This window comes from Artemia sp. Qi Xiang Cuo, chromosome 18, assembly GCF_049724085.1.
Source record: "Artemia sp. Qi Xiang Cuo chromosome 18, ASM4972408v1, whole genome shotgun sequence".
NCBI lineage: Eukaryota > Metazoa > Arthropoda > Branchiopoda > Anostraca > Artemiidae > Artemia > Artemia sp. Qi Xiang Cuo.
Genome location: NC_142811.1, coordinates 28116413 through 28138633, shown reverse-complemented (window position 1 = coordinate 28138633; position 22221 = coordinate 28116413). Strand labels below are relative to the sequence as shown.

Here is a 22221-nt window from a genome sequence, read left to right as displayed (position 1 = left end):
CTCTCTGTAATCTCAGAAAATAATTTGGCGCTATAAATTATCGGCGGTGCGCCACCGGTTTTGGCGTGGCTTCGGGGACAACTGAGAACAAAGGAAGGATATTTTCAAGCCTTTATCAAAATCTTGTTTCCTCATACTTTTACCTAATGTTTCAAGGACATAAAAAAAAAAAAAAAAATGCCCTAATTGCTGACTCACATAAAAACTCAAAACGAATAGATGCTATCCTTTATATGAGGGAGCCTGTCAGCACCTCAAATCGCGCCTCTCGTGGCGTAATTCCAACACTTTCCCAGTGGTATGTACGATTCAAACGGGCAAAAATGGGTTGCAGCATCCAAAAAAAACTTTTGTTTAATAACAAAACTAACTTCTTTTTTCTCGCAGGCTGAAAATGTGAAATATTTTACTGGGGTTACCATTTGAAGTTTGAAGCCCCAGTAGCCTGAATACCATAAAAGTTATAAATATGCCCTGAAACCGCATTAGATAGATAACTGAGTTTGTACAATGTAGAATTTTTTTGTATTTAATCATGGAAAACCCCCGCACTTTAACTAATCATGAAAAATCTTAACTACCGAAACCTAGTGGTTTACTGAAACCATTTCTCTCAAATTGTGATTCTAGTTGACATAAAATTCAACGTCTCTACAAACCCCCCAAGCGATTTGGCACCATGAGGAGTCAGAGGGGGAGAGTAGTGGGTGTTGGAGGGAACATTGGTCTTCTTTGTGTCTCCAATAATGCATATCAAAAATTTTGATGCGATTTTTCTTCAACCGAAGTGCAACGTGTCTGGTTTTCTGTGAAAACATGATGGGGAGTGGGGGGAACTTTATATTTGCATTAATTTTTACCAGCAAATCTTGATTTAACTCGTTTTCTCACTGAATCAGGAATTTGAGCGTTTTGAGCAGTCATTATTAGACTTTTTCGGATTTGCACAACAACAACGAAATTGTCAGCTTTCAAATATTTCAAAATGAAGTATCTAATTAGTAAACTTTTGTACAAAAAATGATATAAAACACTCTCATCAGGTCTTCAAGGACTATTGACCATGGGTGCCCATAAGCTGAACTTCAGGGGGCTTACCTGGTCTAATTGGCACTTCCAACACTTTATAAGCCTAATAGAAATTTCAAACCAAAAATATAAGGCAGAATCATTCAGTCTGGGGGGGGGGGCTGGAGCCCCCCACTGACCCCCACATATGGGTGCCCATGCTATTCCCAAACCCAGGTAATAGACTAGCAATCTCAACCAAAATCCTAAACTCAAATGGATTGTAAAAATAGATGGCAGCACTTTTAGACCAGGAGCAAAATGATCTTTTTTTAATCTCTAAATGTTTCTAAGATCTTGAATTTGACAGTGTATGATAACCCTATATTTTTTTTAGGGTTTAACTATGAATCCTTTTAAAGAAATGAGCTTTTTTCATTACATTGGGACAATAACCCGAGGAATTTCTATTTGATCTTTGTGATTTAAGTGGCTACTTGAAATTTTTACCTGACACCGTGTTTGGTGGTGAGGTACCCAGGGGAGATAAATTGTGTAAAAAAGGTCTCGTTACCTTCTGATCAATGTTGGCTCTTAAGAGTAGGAGTAGAAACAAAGATCTGCGGTAAAATGAGAATTTTTTATTAAAAAATTCTATGACAGCTGGTTCAATACGATTCCCTCCGGTGACAAGAAAAAATAATTTCAAAAAAAAAAGAAAAAAAAAAAGAAGAAATGCACCCATGAAACGAATAAGACCAAATTTTACGTTTCTGCAGTTAGGGACTTGAACACTTTGCTTGTGGGTTCTCTGGTATCCGGAATTCTATGAAGATTGGATCATTTTTTTGATCACTTGTCTTGATTTTAGACTTCTATATTATTATAGTAAGATAAAAAATCCTTAATAACCAAATTTTGTGGATATGAAACACTCTTTTGAAATATGTACTGATTCGGGACTTTTTCTATATTACAACTTTAACCTTAGTTTTAACATCAACAACTTCTGGAATCCTTAAATACCAATTTCGTCGAAAATCAAACTCCATTTGTGAAATATGTACAACAGCATCTGCCACTGTGAATGAAGATCAATCATTAATATTTGATAGCCCAGGAGCCTACCCCAAAATAATTATCGGATAGTCATGAGTCAGAAAAGGTAGTATATTCGTATGTGTACAAAGCTTTGGCTGAGGGAAGAGGGTGTCTTGGAGGAGCGCAAGGGCAAAATCAAATGCATTCCAATCATTCATTCTGAAAAATACTCACTTTTCTCTTAATGTAACAGCTATGTGTAGCCTAGTATAATATGTCCATCTTTCTATTTAGATGTATGGGCAAATTCATGAAGAATTGACAAGTTTCATAGCTGGATGCCCTTGAGCCACAGTTATTATTTTGCCCCAGAAGTGCCTATTTTGGACCTTTCATTTGTAACTACGTTCTGAAATGTTCATCTAATACCATTTAAGGATGAAGGGGCACCGGAATGTAAAACGAGACGTTAAAGAGGCTCGAGATCGCTCTCCGATAAGTTTTGGCTCTTGAAAAAGTGTACTATAGCTTTGAATTTTCGATCCAATGAGCCCTTTCCTTAGTTTCTAAGACCTTCCGTTTCATAGAATATGATAAAAAAACGATCACATGGGAAACACACCATTCTTTGCTAAATCAACACCATTGCGTTGACTGTTAAAAAAAAAAAATTATAATAATTCTAATTTTTATTAGTTTTTGGAACTTCAGACATATTAAAAATCAATTTTTGAACGGTTATTTTTTGTAACTTTCCTATTAAACTGAAAATTTTCCAAAGGAAAATGTTTGTGTTCTTTGGGTAATTAAGCTTTAAAGGGGCTTATCTTCAAACAAGGATTTTGAACGAAGACTTTTCGAAGAAATTTATTGCATGCATACTAGATAACCCCCACTAAAATTTGTTCCCCAATGAAAATTCCCAAGACAACTCGCCCCCCCCCCTGCAGAAAATTACCCCGCGGAAAATATCGGTATGTTTCCCAATAACGAATACTATCTATAAGCAATGGACAAATTACAAAACTCAAAAAGGCAGTTAAATTTCTGAGATGGGATTTTCTGATTGTTTTGTAGTTAGGGAGGGGGGCAAATACCTCAAAGGGTGCATTTAATACCAAGGCATCCCATCTCTCATTGAGCCATGAGATAAATACAGAATTAGTTTTAAGGGAGAGACGAGGGGAAGGTCGAGGTAGAAATTTGTGTATAATCCCCAAGACCGTAAGCAAGATTTTTGTTGGGGGAGTATTTTGTTTTGCGGGGGGGGGGGGAACTTTAAGAAATGCATCAAAATGTAAGATTAATATCAACTCCTTTATGATTTCGGGGAATATTTCTCGTCTACGCTATTATTATGAAAGTAAAGAGTAACATTAAACCTTAAAATGAGCAGAATTTTTTCCGTATAAGAGAGGAACTGCACGTTTCTTCATTCCCACCTCCACCTTCTGTTTGCAGAAAGTTCGAAGGGTGCTCATTAGATCAGAAATTGAAAGTTCTAATCCTATTTTTATAAGTCGAAAGTGACTGGAGACCAACCAGCCGCGGGGCGGGGTTATTTTCCGAGGGGATATTTTCTGTGTGGGGGGGGGGGGTAATTTCCGTGAAGTATATTTTCCAGAGGATTATTTTCCGGGCAGTATTTTCCGCGGGGGTATTTTCCGGGGGATATTTTCTGCGATGGTTATTTTCTGAGGGGAGGGGGTAAATGCCGGCCGCTGTCAGAAGAAGCGTTCTAGCACTGTTTAGGCAGGAAAGATGAAGAAAATGAAGAAAAAGGAGGTTGTCTTATACGATTGAGACCGTAAACGATCTCAGCGACGCAAAACAGACAACTAGTTAAAAGCCTTTGTATGGACAATCAGCCGGACAGTTAAACCCACTTGCTGTGCGCAATCAAAAATTAATTTATTTATTAATGATAATTCTGTTTGCAATATTGAATTATATAATTGAACAAATAGAATACTGGATTTTCAAGAAAGTTTAAGCAAAAATTTGGCAGAGGATAAAGGAAATATCATGCAAATTCCTATAGAGTTATGGCAAAATTCTGGGCAAATAGTTTTTTGAGGCCAAATCATGACATTCTTATTAAAATTAGATAGAAGTTTGGTTTTTTTCTTTTCAAAATGCTATTCTATAGAACATAATTACATTTCTGTACAAAAAAAAAAAAAAAAAAAAAAAAAAAAAAAAAAAAAAAATGTATATCGACTTGTTGAAAAAGAAAAGAAGATACAATTAGAAACTATATTTTGTATGATATGAAATGGGATTGAGTTTCTTAAATTGATATTAAACATCATGAAAATAATTTTTTTTTGCATGCTGGCTCAGTAAAGAAAACAAAACAAATAATAAGTCAGTTCTATGCCGTGTATATTTTTCGTCATACTTGTATGTTGTTGTTTTTTAACTTGCATGGCTAATGTGATATAAGCGAAAGGGCCTGAGACATGCTAATTGCTCTTTTTAACAAAATGGTGTCACACTTAAAGTTTTAAGTGTGTCACACTGGTGTCACACTTTTTTAGAGGTGGAATGTGGTGAGATGGTAAAAAACAAGCAAGGGTCGGAGAGAGGATGGGGAAATAATAAATGCTTGGTCTCTAAATATTTGTAATGAAGTTTTGATTTTTTTTCCTGCCATTTTTCTATCTTTTCCTCTTATTAATATTTTGAATTGCGTGTACGTTTTGTATTCTTTTGTTTTCAGTTGGACTGCTGTACCATCAAACAAGTAAAAGCTTCTAGAAAAAAATTGGTTCTTGTGCACTTTATGGTACCCACCGCTATATATTGTACAAGGAACAACTAATGGATATCCGTCAAACGAGTATTTACAGTAGAGAAATGGAATGCAAAGCGTAGTTTTCATTGCGTTTACTATATTTAAACTGTTTTTTTTTTTTTGGGGGGGGGGGGGTTGGGGGTTTGGGTGGGGAAGGTACCTAGGTTAGGTTGGTTGTGTATTTAATATATGCTACGAAATATAGCTCACATTTGTTTCTAAACTATTATATATGCATCCTATTTTATTATATTTAATTAACATTAACTAAACTTGACTTCTTTCGTGGGTACCATAAAATGCACAAGTACCGAATAATCATATTATCTAGTATAAAATAATTATTTTAGGTAATAAATAAATGACATTATGTTGTATGACATTATGTGTAAGGAATCTACTGGAGGTAATACTGGAGAAATGATTTCTTACACGAGAACTACCTGCCTTGATACTCCTGAGCGACCTGCCAGATGGAAAAAGACTAAAATAAAATGTTGCTCCAGTCAGTGGACAAAGTGGGCTATGTCTCGGAGTCGACCAAATAGTCCGAGTGAGTTATTTCTTATTCATTTTCTCAATTTCATACATCTCAGTTACGGATTTAGTTTCCAGATCTCGAACTTGTATGTTAAAGGGGTGAGGATAGTTTATTATATAATTTCTTCACTGTCTTGTTTGTTCAATCTCTATTTTTTCGATCGTATTTTTCTAAAATCCTACTGTGGAAGAATTCCGCATTTAAAGCCGCAGTATACCAATATATCAGCATTATGCCTAATAAGTATGAAATAGTAACATTTTTAAGCGGGATTTTTTATTTTCAATTTTGCATGGTAATTGATCGCAATAAGTTGAATGCATGCATTCTCAGCAGGTTACTCTTTCGATATTATTCTATTAATTTAATTCTGACGCTAAACAACGCATAAAAATGATTGGCCGTTATATAGGATGCGCATGTAATATTACTAACAGCTATGCAGTATTGCTTAGTTGCAAACCAGCTATTGAAAGGGGTTGCCAGTGTATATTTTAGCAGTTGCAAGGGGTGTCTGAAGCATCAAAAAGTGTATTTGAGAGGCAAACTTTCCAATTTTCATGAGGGGTCCTACAGATAAATGTTGATGGAAATTTACCCCGGAAATCCCTTCGTTTAAAAGAAAATATTTCGATTAAGCGTGCAAAATGAATGCTAATGGGCACTCGTCTTATTACTGTTAAACATTTTTAATGTGAAAAAAAAATTCATATTCGTGTCCTTAACAGCAAAAAGATGAAACGGTTGGTAGTAGGGGTATCTTCCAAATAAATTATTATCCATAACATGTTAAACTTAAGTGTAATCGCCTTAATACCTCATCCTGCAGAGGATTAAAATCAACAAATATCAATATAAACAGAAACTCTAGAAATATCAATATAATCAGAAGGTTTTTTTTCCCAGGGGTGATCATATCGACCCAGTGGTCCTAGAATACTGTGGGAGGTTTCATTCAATTGGAAATTAAAAGTTCTAGTGCCCTTTTTAAGTGAACAAAAAATGTAGGGCAACTAGGTTCCCTCCCACGCTATTTTTTCCCCAAAGTCGCCCAATCAAAATTTTGAGATAGCCATTTTGTTCAGCATGGTCAAAAATATAATATAATATAACTTTCATTATTTAATTATAAATAACTAATATAATAACTTTCATTATTTAAAAAAAACGATCAGGAATTAAATTGAAAAAAACAAGCTTTCCAACTGAAAGTAAGGAGTAACATCAGAACTTAAAACGACCGGAAATTACTACGTATATGATTGGGTTCGCTCCCTAGTCAATACCTCGCTCTTTAGGCTAAAGGTTTTTTAGTACTTTCGAAAGAGCTATCTATTCTAATTAACGGCCATTGCGATTAAGGGGTCATTCTTAAAGAATTGGAACAAAATTCGAACATTTTTTTGTTACGTAAGCTAATTCGTAAGTTATGTATATTTATTACTAATAAAAACATTCGTAAATAAAATTAAACAACTTTCAAGGAAGCCAGTTAACCAAAAAAAAGTAAAATTAATATGCAAATTTGTTTTTTATTATTCATGTACAGTGAGCCAAAATCAAAACCTGCATTAATTCAAAAACGTTCAGAAATTAAATAAAAAACAAGCTTTTTTTTTAACTGAAAGTAAGGAGCGACACTAACTGAGGAGGGGACAGCCCTTTTCATATGCGGAATAATTTCTGTTCGTTTTAAGTTTTAATGTCGCTCCTTACTTTCAGTTAAAAAATTTTTTTTTATTTATTTAGTTAATGTTAAGAGTACTAAGTCACTTAGACTAGGGATAAATGAAGGTGGAGGTGATGTTGGGTAACGAGAAGATCGATTGAGTGGATAGCTTGACTTACCTGGGTAGTAAAGATAGTGTATGCTGTGAAGATGTAAAAAAAGTAGAAGAGCCATGGTCCAGGGTGCTCTTAAGAAATTGGAAAAACTTCGGAAGAATTAGAAGATAAATTTACGGATCAAAATTAGAACACTGGAAGCTGCAGTGATGATAAGGTCAAATATGGTTCTAAACCGTCTCTGCTTTGGAAGACAGAGGAGGATTTGTTAGATATTTTTTAGAGGGATAATGTTCGGACATTTTTGGGTACCCGTTTGACTGAATGTATAGAAAAAAACAACAAGCTGTATGAAAAATGCGGTTCTATCCTACTTTTTAGGGCTATAATTTGAGAAAGATAAAAATGAACAAGACACATTTCCCGGATGAAGAATGACAGATTGCCAAAAACTGTCGTTTTTGGCCATCGATCCGGGGCCAAACGAAAAAAAAGGCTATCACCAAATCCGAAGGGAAAGGGTCTTAAGTAAGGACTTAAGGAAATCGGAACTTCTTGGGACGAGGTAAAGAGGGAAGCTTCATGGATACGAATTAATTTTTTTTATTTATATTGTATCGTAGAAAAAAGGCTAAGTAAAAAGGAATTTAAAGGTTTAGTGCCCTGTTTAAGCGAGAAAAGAGATCGCCCCATATCACAGTGGTGATTTTTGCCTGCTTTGAAAATTCCAACGGATCAAAAGACAATAACTAAGTAGAGCATTTGCAATAACTCACTGATTGCATTTTTGTACTGCAAAATTGGTTTCAGTGCAGCATTACTGAGACTTTAGTGTAAAGAGCAGGGAGTTTGGCAGCCCCAATTACATAAAGCATAGTTCCAGTCCATTTTAAGCTTGATGTCACTCTTTAATTTCATTTGAAAAGCGTGTTTTACTTGTACATTTAATTGTAGGCTATTTAAGATCAATCCCCCGCTGATATCTATTACACCAGTGTTATTATTTTATGTTTTTATTATTGAAAAACTTGCCAAAAACATAAAATATAATCTTTCTTTGTAATGGAAAAATAGTTATTAAAACCCAACATTTTGAAACCCTCTCCCCCTTTCGAGTGTCGGTCTCCTACTCCTTTCCCTCCAAGAAAAACACACTGTGGATCCGTCTCTGCCTGACCCCTGTTCAGCTGGTATGCCGAGCACAAAGGGGTATTTGGTACTCGATCAACTGGTGATCGAGCAGAAACGGTGTATTTGATTGGAAGCATTAGTTTTGAAACGCCAAGTATTGGAAGAAAATTGAACATAAGTCATAGACAAATTTTATACGTCATTTTCTGGTAGCTTTTTACATCGTATTTAAGAAGCTTTAATTTAATTATATAATGCAAGTATGACTAAATGAGCTTGTATTCGCTGCGCATTGCTGTACTTTGTATTTCTGTAACAGCATTAGGTTGCTGTTAGGGCGCATTGCTGCCCCTAACATTTAGATTATTCTCAATCTAATTTTAAAACCGAAAAAAAAATCAAATACGAATAGAAGTTTTTTCCAAATGGAAGTAAAGAGCGTTGTTAATAAGAAAAACCAACATAAGTTATACTTTATCCAAGAACGACTGCAGCCTCCTCTATCCTTCCCTCTTCAAGCTTAAGTTTGAATTGTTTTTTGTTTTTCTTTTTTGTTTTTTTTTGTTTTTTTTTCTTCACACTTAAGTTTGACTTTTTTTTTTCGTTGCTTTAATAATGATAGCGTCAACTCTAGAGTACTTTAATAAAAACGTCGATAATTCTTTGCATTACTTCAGGAATGAAAGGATCCAATCAAAATTTTGAGTTAGCCATTTGATTTGGCACACTTTAAGGGTCCAATAGCTGCGTCTTTAGGGACAACTTGACCCCCATAGTTCATGGGGAAATTTCTCTAAGTTACGCAATTTGCCCATTCTTTTTGTTATTGGTGAATATACGAAATTTTTTTGGAGGAATTTTCAGTGGGGGGGGATTTCCCACGGGAAGGCCATTCCATAAGGAGGAGGTTTGCAAGAGGGAATTTAAGGAGACATCTTGGCATGGTTTGAAATTGTCTCAAATTAAATAATAATAAAAAAAAAACAAGTTTTTTGGCATAAAAATAAGGAGTAACATTAAAAGTTAAAACGAACACAAATTATTCCGTATATGAGGGGGGTTGCCCCTTCCTCAACCTCACTCTTTATGCTAAACTTTGACTTTTTGTCACAAAACTTAAATGTCGTTGAAATTGAATGAGAGGTATTTTGAAGGAACTTTAAGAATTTAGTATAACAATCCAGGGTTGAGGAAAGGGCAACCTCCGTCATATACGGAATAATTTCTCTTCGGTTTAAGTTATAATTTTGCTCCTTACTTTCAGCTGATTTTTTTTTTAATTTAATGTCAAAATAAAAACGAAACTCAATGTACTACTTGCCAAGAATACAGAAAATCTCAGAAAGAGTTTGAACCAAAACTTTGCTTACGTAGCATGCTTTTTCACATAGAATAGGTTTAATTATAGCCAATGGTGACTGCCAATTTTTTTGTTCCGTACCTACCTAGAATATTTTTCACGAAAAGTCATCCATCCACGTATTTGAGGGCAATTAGTGTTAATTTTTAGGCGGAGTTGAGCCTACAGTATCAAAGCAAGAATACGACCATGTACAAAATGTAAATTCACTTGCTCCTTCGATTGCGAAACATCCCTGGAGTGGGAGGCAATTGTTATCTGGAGCTTTTTTTTTATAGACATGAAAGCGGAAACATAGGGTATTAGCTTTATATATATATATATATATATATATATATATATATATATATATATATATATATATATATATATATATATATATATATATATATATATATATATATATATATATATATATATATATATATATATATATATATATATATATATATATATATATATATATATATATATATATATATATATATATATATATATATATATATATATATATATATATATATATATATATATATATATATATATATATATATATATATATATATATATATATATATATATATATATGTGTGTGTGTGTGTGTATATATATATATATATATATATATATATATATATATATATATATACATATTAAACTGTTCTTGACAACGAAATATAGCTAAGGAGCAAATCGTGCTTATACTTGCACAATTCAACTTTAAAAAGAGGGAGTTTTGATAGCAATATCTACATTAAAAGAATGGTCTTCTTATGTTGACAAACAAACAAACATGTTTTTTTAAACTGAGTGTTAGGAACAACATTTAAACGCAAGACAAACAGAAATTATTTCGTGTATGAGGGGGGCTCCTGCCTCCTCAATCCCTCAGTCATTACGCTAAAGTCTTTAAGTGTTTTGAAAAAAAAAAATTCCAAATGAATGGCTCTTGTGCTTTATTATATTTCTAAATAATAAATAGTTTAAGTGGAAAATGGACAAAATCCATAGCTTACAGAGCTCTCCCCATGGGCTTTGGGGATCATGTTATCATTAGAGACATAGTTATTGGAACTTTCAACTAGGCTGACCAAATGGCTATGTCAAATTTTGATAGGATATCTTCGGGGACAAAAGAAACGTAGGAAGAGGGGCTATTTTCCTTCCAATATTTTTCGGTACTTAAAAAGAGCACTGAAAATTTTATTTTCGAAAGAACGAGCCCTATCCAGATCTTCTAGGACCATCGGTTCATTACGATCAGCCCTAAAAAAAAAAATTAACACGCATCCGTGATCTTTCTTCAGAAAAAAATTACAAAATTTTCTCTTTTTGCAGATTAATTAAAAAAAAACTCTGAAAAAGAATTTTTTTAAAGAAGAGTCAAGGCCATATTAAATTTCTTGCAATCAAAAACGAAAAAAAACTTTCTGAAACAGAAGTTTCTTAAAGAAAAGTAAAGGCAGTATTAAACTTGAGATAAGAATACAAAGAAACCTAAAGTTACTCAAATTCAAAACCACCAGAAGTTACAACTAAAGAATAAATGAAACCCAAAACGAGCAGAAATTAAATAAACAATCATAGCAAAAAACATACAACAGGTACTAGTATAAATGAATAAATAAATCCTGAAATGAGTGAAATGTAAATTGAAGATTCAAATCTAGCTTGAAACTAATAAAACCACTAGAAACAATTGTTTGGGTTTTTCCTCTTTCCTTTACTGTAAAAGTCTAAAACCTATTGCGCCATAGGCGCTTTACTGAAAAGTATATGCCTAATGGACAGTCTTGGGCAGTACAAATAAAATCAAACTGAAAGTTTGATATATAATGCTATTAATTATTGAAAGATCATCAGTTCAAGATTTTATTTGACTGTAATTTTGTTCTCATTTTCAATGCTGTAATAACTGGGAAAGAAAATTTTTGTAATATAATTAGTTTTTAGTGAAGTACCAATGACGCAGTAGGCTTTAGAGTTTTACAGTTAGGGAAGGGGCAGTATCCAAACTCTTTTTTGTATTGAAGTTATATTTATCTTGAACAGTTTTGGAAAGAACTAATAAAATTAAACTTAATATTTGATATATAATTATATTAATTGCTGATAGCTCATCAGTTCAAACTTTAACTTTATTATTATTTTTATGTTTATTTTAAGTGTTGTAATAAGTATAAATGAAGATATTTGTAATATAATTCGTTTTTAGTAAAGTGCCAATGACGCAATAGGTTTTAGACTTGTACAATGAGAGAAGGAGGCAAAACCAAACTATTGTTTGTAGTGGTTTTGATTACTTTCAAGCTTGATTTGCATATTCAATTTAAGTTTCACTCGTTTTAAGATTTATTTATTCATTTATGCTAGTACTTGTTGTATGGTTTTTTGCTATGATTGTTTATTTGGTTTCTGCTCGTTTTGGGTTTTATTTATTCTTTAATAGTAATTTCTGGTCGTTTTGGGTTTGAGTTATTATAGATCTCTATTTATTCTGATCTTAAGTTTAATACTGCCTTTAATTTTCCTAAAAAACTTCTTTTTCAGAAATTTTGTTTTTAATTAGTTTTTTTTTCAGTTGGTGGGGGGAGGGGGATAGTTGCCATCAGATTTCTTTTTACTCTTAAAAGGAGAACTAGAACTTTCAATTTCTAGTCATTTGAGTCTCCTCCAAAGTTTACCTCTTCCATAAAAATCCTATTTGTCCACGGGCCTAAGTTACAACCCTTCCCCCGGGCTCTAGGGGTCAGGGTTGCTACAGTCAATAGGATTTTATTAGATCTAGTAAAAAACAAAAAAATTCTAACAAATTTAGAGGATCTAGTAAATTTCCCGAAATCTAGTAAAAATTCATGATTTGTAGTAAACAAAACTTTTGTTATTTTTCATCAATTAAGGGGAAAAATTAGGGTCCATTCATTAAAAAATCTGATTTCGATTAGGTTAGATATTATGGCTACAATTGCTCTCATTTTGCGATTTCGTGTCAACCCTAGCGCTTAAAAATCTCCACTTTTCTCTCGGCTTCTTCCTGATACTCGCTTTGAACGGCAAGCTATTTAAAATCAGGACTGTTGTGCCGGCTTAATTTGTTTTCAGAAAATTTTCTTAGACTCTCATAACAGCTGCTACGTTTGTTAGTTAGCTTTGTCCCTTATTAAAGACGCTGCTGGAAACGAACTTTTTCCATACTTGCCCAAGTTCTTTCTGACTCTCTGCAGCTTGCCCTATTCAAGTGCTGGAGCAGAGAGAGTTCTCGTTTTTATCGGTCATCAAAACTAAATACCAGAATAGGCTAAATGTCTCGAGTGTTTCGTCCCTGATGAAAACAAAGCAACTTGTTATCAGGTTGTCAAGTGGACTACATGACTAGGTGATCCCCAGCGATTCAAGTCAGAATTCGACACTAGTGGATACTTTAAATTCGGATGACGCCGAGAATGATTAAAGCCTTTTAAGTGCGACTTTTTTTTTCAATTGTGACAACATATTTTTCTTCTTACTTTTCAATTTGTATGATTTGCCTGACCTGAAGACTATTGACACAATGTTATTTTTGTAAACTAATTATTGTACGTTATATAATTTTTCTTTTTCTTGGCAGCCCTAGTCCTATTTGAAGTGCACTTCTTAATTTACATATTTTTACAACTAAACTGGTAGTCGATTACGTCATTTCCGTTTTGAAGTGACATAGATTGTATTGGTTTTTGATTCCCTTGAATACAAACGAGAGAGAATCCAGAAAAAAACCAGTTTAAGAAAAATCCTAAATTAATTGCTTTAAAATTTGCCAGAAATCTTTGTAAGCAACTTATCCCCTATCTAAAGACCAGACCAATTAGTGTTTTAAAAGTGGCAAATTTCCTTTTAAAAATGCGAAATTGAAGGGTTTAGATTTCAAACCTAAAAACGGAAACTGGGGGACAAATTTCAAAAGCCGTCACTTTCAAACACACCTCAGATTCTAAGCACTCCATCGCCTGAATTGCTGTTTTTCTTTGTTGATTATTTTTTAGTTTTTCAATATATCTGAATTTTATGACCTGAAAACCATTGATAAATTTAAAGCCGGGATTTATCAGCAGGATTTCCAGAATCCAAGATTTCAGACTATTGTTTGACGTCTTGGATACACCGCATCTGAAATATGAAGCCTATCCAGTAGTGCATCCAAATAATAATAAAAAAAGGATTTTTGAACTTATAGGTTTCCGTAATTTTCAATCATACTATGAAAACGAAAGAAAAGAGGAAAAGAGAAAAAAAGAAGAAAAAAGGAAAAAAGATTGTGGAAATCCTATTGATTATCCTCGTATAGTAAAAATCGATGCTTGATGGTCCATTTATCCAAAACAGATTCACTCTTTTGGATAAATAATTTTTTTTTGAGCATTTAGTAAAAACAGATGCGATTTAGTAAATTTTTCCTCTCAGATTTAGTAAATTCTTCTAGGCCAGGGTGGCAACCCTGCTAGGGGTTTATGTTGACCTCGGAGTTTTGTTATTTGATTGCGGGACTATTTCAAACAAAATGGCAATCTTAAAAGTTTGAGTGAATCCGTTTTGGGAAAAGAGAGTGTGTGGGAGGGGGGAGGGGGGTAGATGTCCTCCGTTCACTTTCGACTTCAAAAATTTAACTAGAACTTTAAATTTTCAATCAATTGAGCCACCTCTGAAGTTTTTACGACGACCCCTTGCATAAACTTTATATGCCCCCAGAGAATAACTTACAACACTTTCCCCTGGATCTTGGGGGGGGGGGGTGTATTGACCCCTGAGTTTTTGTTTTGTTATTTGAACTTTAAACTACTTTGAACAAAATGGCTATATACAATTTTTTATCAGAGGCAATTAGGGAAAAAGGGCCTTGGGGAGGGGGGGGGGCTAGTTGCCGTTCGATGACTTTTGACTCTAGAAAAGGGCTCTAGAAATTCCGATTTACAATTGAATGAGCCTCCTTTGAAGTTTCTACTACCATTAAAACCTTATATGCTCCTGGGGCATAATTTATAACGCTTGCCCCCGGGTTCTGGGGGTCTGTATTATCCCCGGAGTTTTTGTTTTATGATCTTTGGTCTATTTTGAACAAAATGGCTATACAAAAAATTCGACCAGACATATATGGGGAAAACAGGGTTAGGGGAAGGGTGCTAGCAGCCACCGGATCACTTTTGCCTCTTAAAAAGGAAATTAGAGCTTTCAGTTTCTAATCACCTGAGTCCCCTCTGAGGATTTTACGACCACTTATTCCGTAAAAACTTTTATTCTCCCAGGGCATAAGTTACAAACCTTCCCCAGGGCTCTGGGGGCTTATGTTGACCTCGGAGGTTTGTTTTTTGATTGTGGGACTATTTCAAACAAAATGGTGATCTCATAAGTTTGATTCAACCTGTTTTGGGAAGAGAGGGTGAGTGTGAGGAGAGGGTGTAAATACCCTCCATTCACTTTTGACTCTTAAAAAGTTAACTAGAACTTTAATTTCCCATCAAATGAGCCACCTCTGAAGTTTTTACGGCCACCTCTTACATAAAACCTTATATGCCCCCGGTCCATAACTTACAAAACTTGCTCCGGATTCTGGGGGGTTGTGTCAATCCCGATGATTTTACTTTTTCATCTTTAAGCTATTTTGAACAAAATAGCTTTCTCAAAATTTTGATCAAACACATCTGGGAAAAAAGGGCCCTGGGAGGACTAGTTGCCCTTCGATCACTTTTGAATCTTAAAAAGGGACATATAAATTTCAATTTCCAATCTAATGAGCCTTCTCTAAAGTTTAGGCAACCATTCCTTCCATATGAAGTTCCTCTGGCAAAGACAAACATTGGACCCTTATGGTCCTAAGGTGGGTGGGGGGAGGCTATTTGTGACCGGACCACTTTTGAATCTTAAAATCGGAACTAGAACTTTCAATTTCTTATCATGTGAGTCCCCTCCGAAGTTTGTACGACCACCTCTTCCATAAAAACCTTATACATCCCGGGGCATAGTTACAACCCTTCCCCTTGGTTTCGGGGGGGGGGGGGCGGCATTATGCTGACCCCAAATTTTTGTCGTCTGATCGTTGGACTGTATATAAAAAAATGGCTATCTAAAAATTTTGGTCAGATGCATTGGGGGAAAAAAGGGTGTGTAGGGGTGGGGTAATTGCATGCGAGCCACTTTTGATGACTCTTAAAAGGGCAACTAGAACTTTCAATTTCCAATGAAATGAGCCACCTCTGATGTTTATATGACCACGCCTTATATAAAACCTTATCTACCCCCGGAGAATAACTTACAACACTTCCCCCGGGCTCTGGGAGGGGGATGTATTGACCCCTGAGTTTGTGTTATTTGAACTTTAAACTATTTTGAACAAAACGGCTATATCAAAATTTCTATCGGGGGCAATTGGAGAAAAAGGGCCTTGGGGAGGGGGGGGGGGCTTGTTTCCATTCGATCACCTTTGACTCTAGAAAAGGGGACTAGAAATTCCGATTTACAGTCGAATGAGCTCCTTCTGAAGTTTGTACGACCATTCCTTCCGTAAAAACCTCATATGCCCCCGGGGCATAATTTACAACACTTGCGCCCAGGTTATGGGGGGGGGTGTCTTGTCCCCGACGTTTTTATTATATGATATTTGGTCTACTTGAACAAAATGGCTATATAAAAATCGATCAGACACATTTGGGGAAAACAGGGTTAGGGGGAGGGGGCTAGTTGCCACTGGATCACTTTTGTCTCTTAAAAAGAAAACTAGAATTTTCAATTTCTAATCATTTGAGTCCCCTCTGAGGATTATACGACCACTTCTTCCATAAAAACTTTATATTCCCCCAGGGATTAAGTTACAAATTTTTCTCTGGGCTCTGGGGATTTTATGTTATCCGATCGTTGGAGTATTTCAAACAGACTAGTAATCTCAAAATTTTTATTGGATGCATTTGGGCAAAAGAGGGTGTGTGTTTGGGGGGGGGGGGTTTAGATACCTTCCGATCCCTTTTGACTCACAAAAAGGTAACTAGGACTTTCAATTTCCAATCAAATGAGAAACATCTTAAGTTTATATGACCACCCTTTACATAAAGACCTTATATGCCCCCGGGATATAACTTAAAACACTTTCCCCCGGGCTATAACTTAAAACTCTTTACCCCGGGCTATGGGGGTTTGTGTCGACCCTGGAGTTCCTGTTATCTGATGTTTGAACTATTTTTAATTAAATGGCTATCTCAAACTTTTTCAGATGGGGCTGGGGAAAAAAGAGCGTTGGGGGGGGGGGGTAGTTGCCCTTTGATCTCCTTTGACTCTTAAAAAGTGAACTATAATTTCAATTTCCAATTTAATGAGCCCTCTCAGAAGTTTATACGAGCATCTCTTCCATAAGAGCTATATATGCCCCCAGGACATAACAACGCCTACCCTCAGGCCCTGCGGGGTTGTGTTGACCCTGGAGTTTTTGTTATCTGATTTTTGAACTATTTTTAACAAAATGGCTAGTTCGATATTTTTATCGGATGCATTTGGAGGAAAAGGGTGTGGGAGGAGGGTAGTTGCCCTCTGATCACTTTTGACTCTTAAAAAGGGCACTAGAACTCTCGATGTCAAATCAAATGAGCCCCCTCCGAAGTTTATACGACCACCCCTTACATATGAAGTGCATCTGGGAAAAAAATAATCATAGGCAGCGCGCTAGAGCTGCCAATGATGTTGTAGAAAGTTGTAGGAGTTGTCGTAGAAACTTCGAAAAGTGCTCATTCGATTGAAAATTGGGGTGGCTAGGGCCCTTTTTAATAGTCGAAAGTGATCGGAGGGCAACTAGCCCCCCACCCCCACGCCCATCATCCCCCCAAACACATCCAATAGAAATTTGGAGATAGCCATTTTGTTCAGCGTAGTTGATTCCCAGATAGAAAATATCTTTTTGAGAAGGACACTCGCCCACAACCCTCGGGGCAAGGGTTTTAAGTTATGCCCTGAGGGCATATAAGAACAAATGTACCATACATGTTGGCACAATGTACCATATATTATTTTTTTACTTTAGAACAGGGCACTTCATATGGAAGGGGTTCTCGTAGAGACTTCAAAAGGGGCTCATTCGATTGGAAATCGAGAGTTCTAGGACCCTTTTTAATAGTAGAAAGTGATTGGAGTTGGAGGGCAACTAGCCCCCCCCCCCCCCCTCACGCCCATAATTCCCCCAATCACATCCAATCAAAATTTCAAGATGGCCATTTTGTTCAGCGTAGTTGATTTCAGGATAGAAAATGTCTTTTTGAGGAGGAAACTCCCCCACAACCCTCAGGGCAAGGGTTTTAAGTTATGCCCTGGGAGCATATAAGCTTTTTATAGAAGGCGTTGTCGTAGAAACTTCAAAACAGGCTCATTCGATTGGAAATTCTAAGGGCTAGTACCTTTTTAATAGTCGAAGGTGATTGGAGGGCAACTAGCCCCTGATCGCCCATCATTCCCCCAAACACATCTAATCAAAATTTTGAGATAGCCATTTTGTTCAGCATAGTTGATTTCCAGATAGAAAATATGTTTTTGAGAAGAACACTCCCCCACAACCCTCAGGGCAAATTTTTCAGTTATGCCATGGGGGCATATAAGGTTTTTATATAAGGTGCTGTCGTAGAAACTTCAAAAAGGCTCATTCGATTGGAAATTCAAAGGGCTAGTGCCCTTTTTAATAGTCGAAAGTGATTGGAGAGCAAGTAACCCCAACCACGCCCATTATTCCCCCAAACACATCCAATCAACATTTTGAGATATCCATTTTGTTCAGCGTAGTTGATTTCCAGATAGAAAATATGTGTTTGAGGAGGACACTCCCCCACTACCGTCAGGGCAAGGGTTTAAAGTTATGCCCTGGGGGTATATAAGGTTCTTATACAAGGCATTGTCGTTAAAAATTCAAAACAGGCTCATTCGATTGGAAATTCAACGGGCTAGGGCCCTTTTTAATAGTCGCAAATGATTGGAGGCCAACTAGCCCCCCACTCCCATCATTCCCCAGAACACATCCAATCAAAATTTTGAGATAGCGATTTTGCTCAGCGTAGTTGATTTCCAGATAGAAAATATGTTTTTGAGGAGGACACTTCCCCCCAACCCTCAGGGCATGGGTTTTAAGTTATGCCCTGGGGGCATATAAGGTTTTTATAGAAGGCGTTGTCGTAGAAACTTCAAAAAGGCTCATTCGATTGGAAATTCAAAGGGCTAGTTCCCTTTTTAATAAACAAAAGTGATTGGAGGGCAACTATCCCCCCCCATGCCCATCATTCCCCCAAACACATCCACTCAAAATTTTGAGATAGCCATTTTGTTAAGGGTAGTTGTTTTCCGGATAGAAAATATATTTTTGAGGAGGACACTCCCCCACAACCCTCAGGGCAAGGATTATAAGGTATGCCCTGGAGGCATTTAAGGTTTATATTGAAATCTTTGTCGTAGAAACTTGAAAAAGGGCTCATTCGATTTGGAATTTAAAGAGATAATGCCCTTTTTAATAGTAGAAACTTATTTGAGTGCAAGTAACCCCCCTCTCACGCCCACCTTTTCCCCAAACACATCCAATAAAAATTTTGAGATAGCCATTTTGTTCAGCGTAGTTGATTTCCAGATAGAAAATATATTTTTGAGTTGGACACTCCCCACAGCCCTCAGGGCAAGGGTTATAAGTTATGTCACTGGATCATAGAAGGTTTTTATTGAAATCTTTGTCGTAGAAACTTGAAAAAGGGCTCATTCGATTTGAAATTCAAAGGGATAGTACCCTTTTTAATAGTCAAAAATGATTGGAGGGCAACTAACCCCCCTCTCACGCCCACCTTTTCCGCAAACACATCCAATCAAAATTTGGAGATAGCCATTTCGTTCAGCATAGTTAATTTCCAGATATAAAGGATGTCTTTTAGGAGGACTCCCCCCACAACCCTCAGGGCAACCTCAGTTATACCCTGGGGGCATATAAGGTTTTCATGGAAATTTTTGTCGTAGAAACTTCAAAAAGAGTTCATTCGATTGGAAATTGAAAGGGCTAATACCCTTTTTAATAGTCAAAAGTGATTGGAGGGCAACTAACCCCCCTCTCACGCCCACCTTTTCCCAAAACACATCCAATCAAAATTTTGAGATAGCCATTTTGTTCAGCGTAGTTAATTTCAGATAGGAAATATGTTTTTGAGGAGGACACACCCCCACAACCCTCAGGGCAAGGATCATAAGTTATACACTGGTAGCATATAAGGTTTTTATGGAATGTTTCGTCTTAAAAACTTCAAAAAGAGTTCATTCGATTGGAAATTCAAAGGTACAGTACGCTTTTCAATAGTCAAAAGATATTTGAGGGCCAGTAACCCACCTCTCACACCCACAATTTCCCTAAGCACATCAAATAATAAATTTGAGATAGCTATTTAGTTAAACGTCGTTGATTTCCAGACATAAATTATATTTTTGGGGAGGACACTCCCCCACTACCCGCAGGGTAAGAGTTGTAAGTTATGCCCTGGGTCATATAAAGTTTTTATTGAAAGCGTTGTCGTAGAAACTTCAAAAGGGCTCATTAAATTGGAAATTGAAAGGGCTAGTGCCTTTTTTAATTGTTGAAAGTGATTGTATAGTGACTAACGCCCCTCTCACGCCCACCATTTTCCAAAACACATCCAATCAAAATTTTGCAGGCCAAACTGTAAAGTTTTAAAAAACAAAAAGATTTAAAGTATTATATTCTTTTCCCTGAAAAGACTATGTCAATATAAACGAACAGAAATTAATTTAAACAAATTTTTTCCACAAAATAAGTTTTTCAAAGAAAAGTAAAGATCTCCATTAAACAAAAAATTAGAAAAAATAAAATCAAATAATCTACCAAGCGTGAAACTACCACAAATCAGCATCAATAAATAAAAGTTTGACTCGGTTAATTATTGTAATTTCTGTTCGTTTTGGATTTCATTTATTTATCGATACTGATTTGTGGTATTTTCACGCTTGGTAGATTATTTGATTTTATTTTTGCTAATTTTTTCTTTAATGGAGTTCTTTACTTTTCTTTGAAAAACTAGTTTTGTGTAAAAAATTTTTTTAATTAATAATAATAAAACATTAAAGCCGTATGGCCTTTACTATAGGCAGCGCTATAGCATTGCCTCTGATAAGCTTGGAACCTCACATTTAATGGTAGAAATTAATTTATAATCGCTCCTGATTCCGGGAAATGTTTTTGGTCTAGGCTTGCAATATTGATGGTGGGGGATGGTAGGACTGCTCTTATAGAAAATAATCCTTTTATCAGAGGCAACACTGTAGTTCTTCCCCGTATTGGATGAGTCTCCAACCTCACCCTCCCCTCTTCTCCTGTCTACGCTAAGGTTTTTCTTCTTTATGCCAAGTACGCCGCCCCCACTCCAAAGACTTTAATAAGGTAAAGTTTTGTATTGGAAGAACACATAGTAAATCTACTATAATTATCCAATTATAAGGTTAAATACATACTCTGTGATAGATGCAAAATTGTTTTGGCACACAAAATCCTATTAAGGTCAATTCCAAACAGTCGTGATCCCTTTGTGCCAGCAAGTGAAATGGTCTAAACCCCCTCATTGGAGCTACTTTTTCAATCCATTCATTGTTGTCAATCACATACAATAAAAATATACAATAAAATGAAACCCAAAACGAACAGAAATTAAATAAGCAATCATAGCAAAAAACATACAACAAGTAATAATGTAAATGAATAAATAGATCTTAAAGCGAGTAATGTTTAGATTGAATATGAAAATCAAGCTTAACACGAAAAAAAATATTTTGCTATTAAAGTATAAATGAAACTTAAAACAAACAGAAATTAAACAAACAATCAATGCCAGCAAACATACAATTTATATAATAATGTAAATGAATAAATAAATCTTAAAACCAGTGAAACTTAAATTGAATATTCAAATCAAGTTTGAATCGAATAAAAATAACTACAAGCAAGAGTTCGGGTATCGCCTCACTGCAGAAGCCTAAAACCTACTGCGTCATTGGCGCTTTACTGAAAATGAATTATATTACAAATATTTTCTTTTTGTTCAAATATTACTTAATATTAAAAATAAATATTAAAATTACAGTAAAATTTTGAACTGATGAGCTTTCAGCAATTAATATCATTATAGCCTACATCAGATATTCAATTTGATTTATTAGTTCTTTCCAAGATTGGTCAAGACTAATATAGTTTCACCACAAAAAAAACTTGGATACTGCCCCCTCTTTTAACTGTAAAAACCTAAAGCCTTCTGCGTCATTGGCGCTTCCCTGAAAACGAATTACTCATATATTAAAAATTTATTCTTTTCCAGTTCTTACAGCATTGAAAATGAAAATAAAAATTACAGTGAAAAAACAAATCTTGAACTGATAGATCTTTAAACAATTAATATCATTATGTATCTAATATTCAATTTGCTTTTGTTTATACTTTCCAAGACTGTTCAAGACTCATATAGTTTTCAGTAAGGCGCCAATGACGCAGCAGGTTTTAGGCTTCTGCAGTGAGGCGATACC

General features: G+C 35.4%; 1 protein-coding gene across 1 annotated transcript in view; it reads left to right on the top strand.

Moving 5' to 3' along the window:
* Positions 1-22221, top strand: part of LOC148941388 (uncharacterized) — a 107237-nt gene that overhangs the window by 16491 nt on the left and 68525 nt on the right. The window contains exon 2 of the mRNA XM_089104542.1: positions 5197-5399. Coding sequence (XP_088960668.1) covers positions 5216-5399 — 184 coding nt within the window. The 5' untranslated portion in view covers positions 5197-5215. The remainder of the gene's footprint in view (positions 1-5196; positions 5400-22221) is intronic.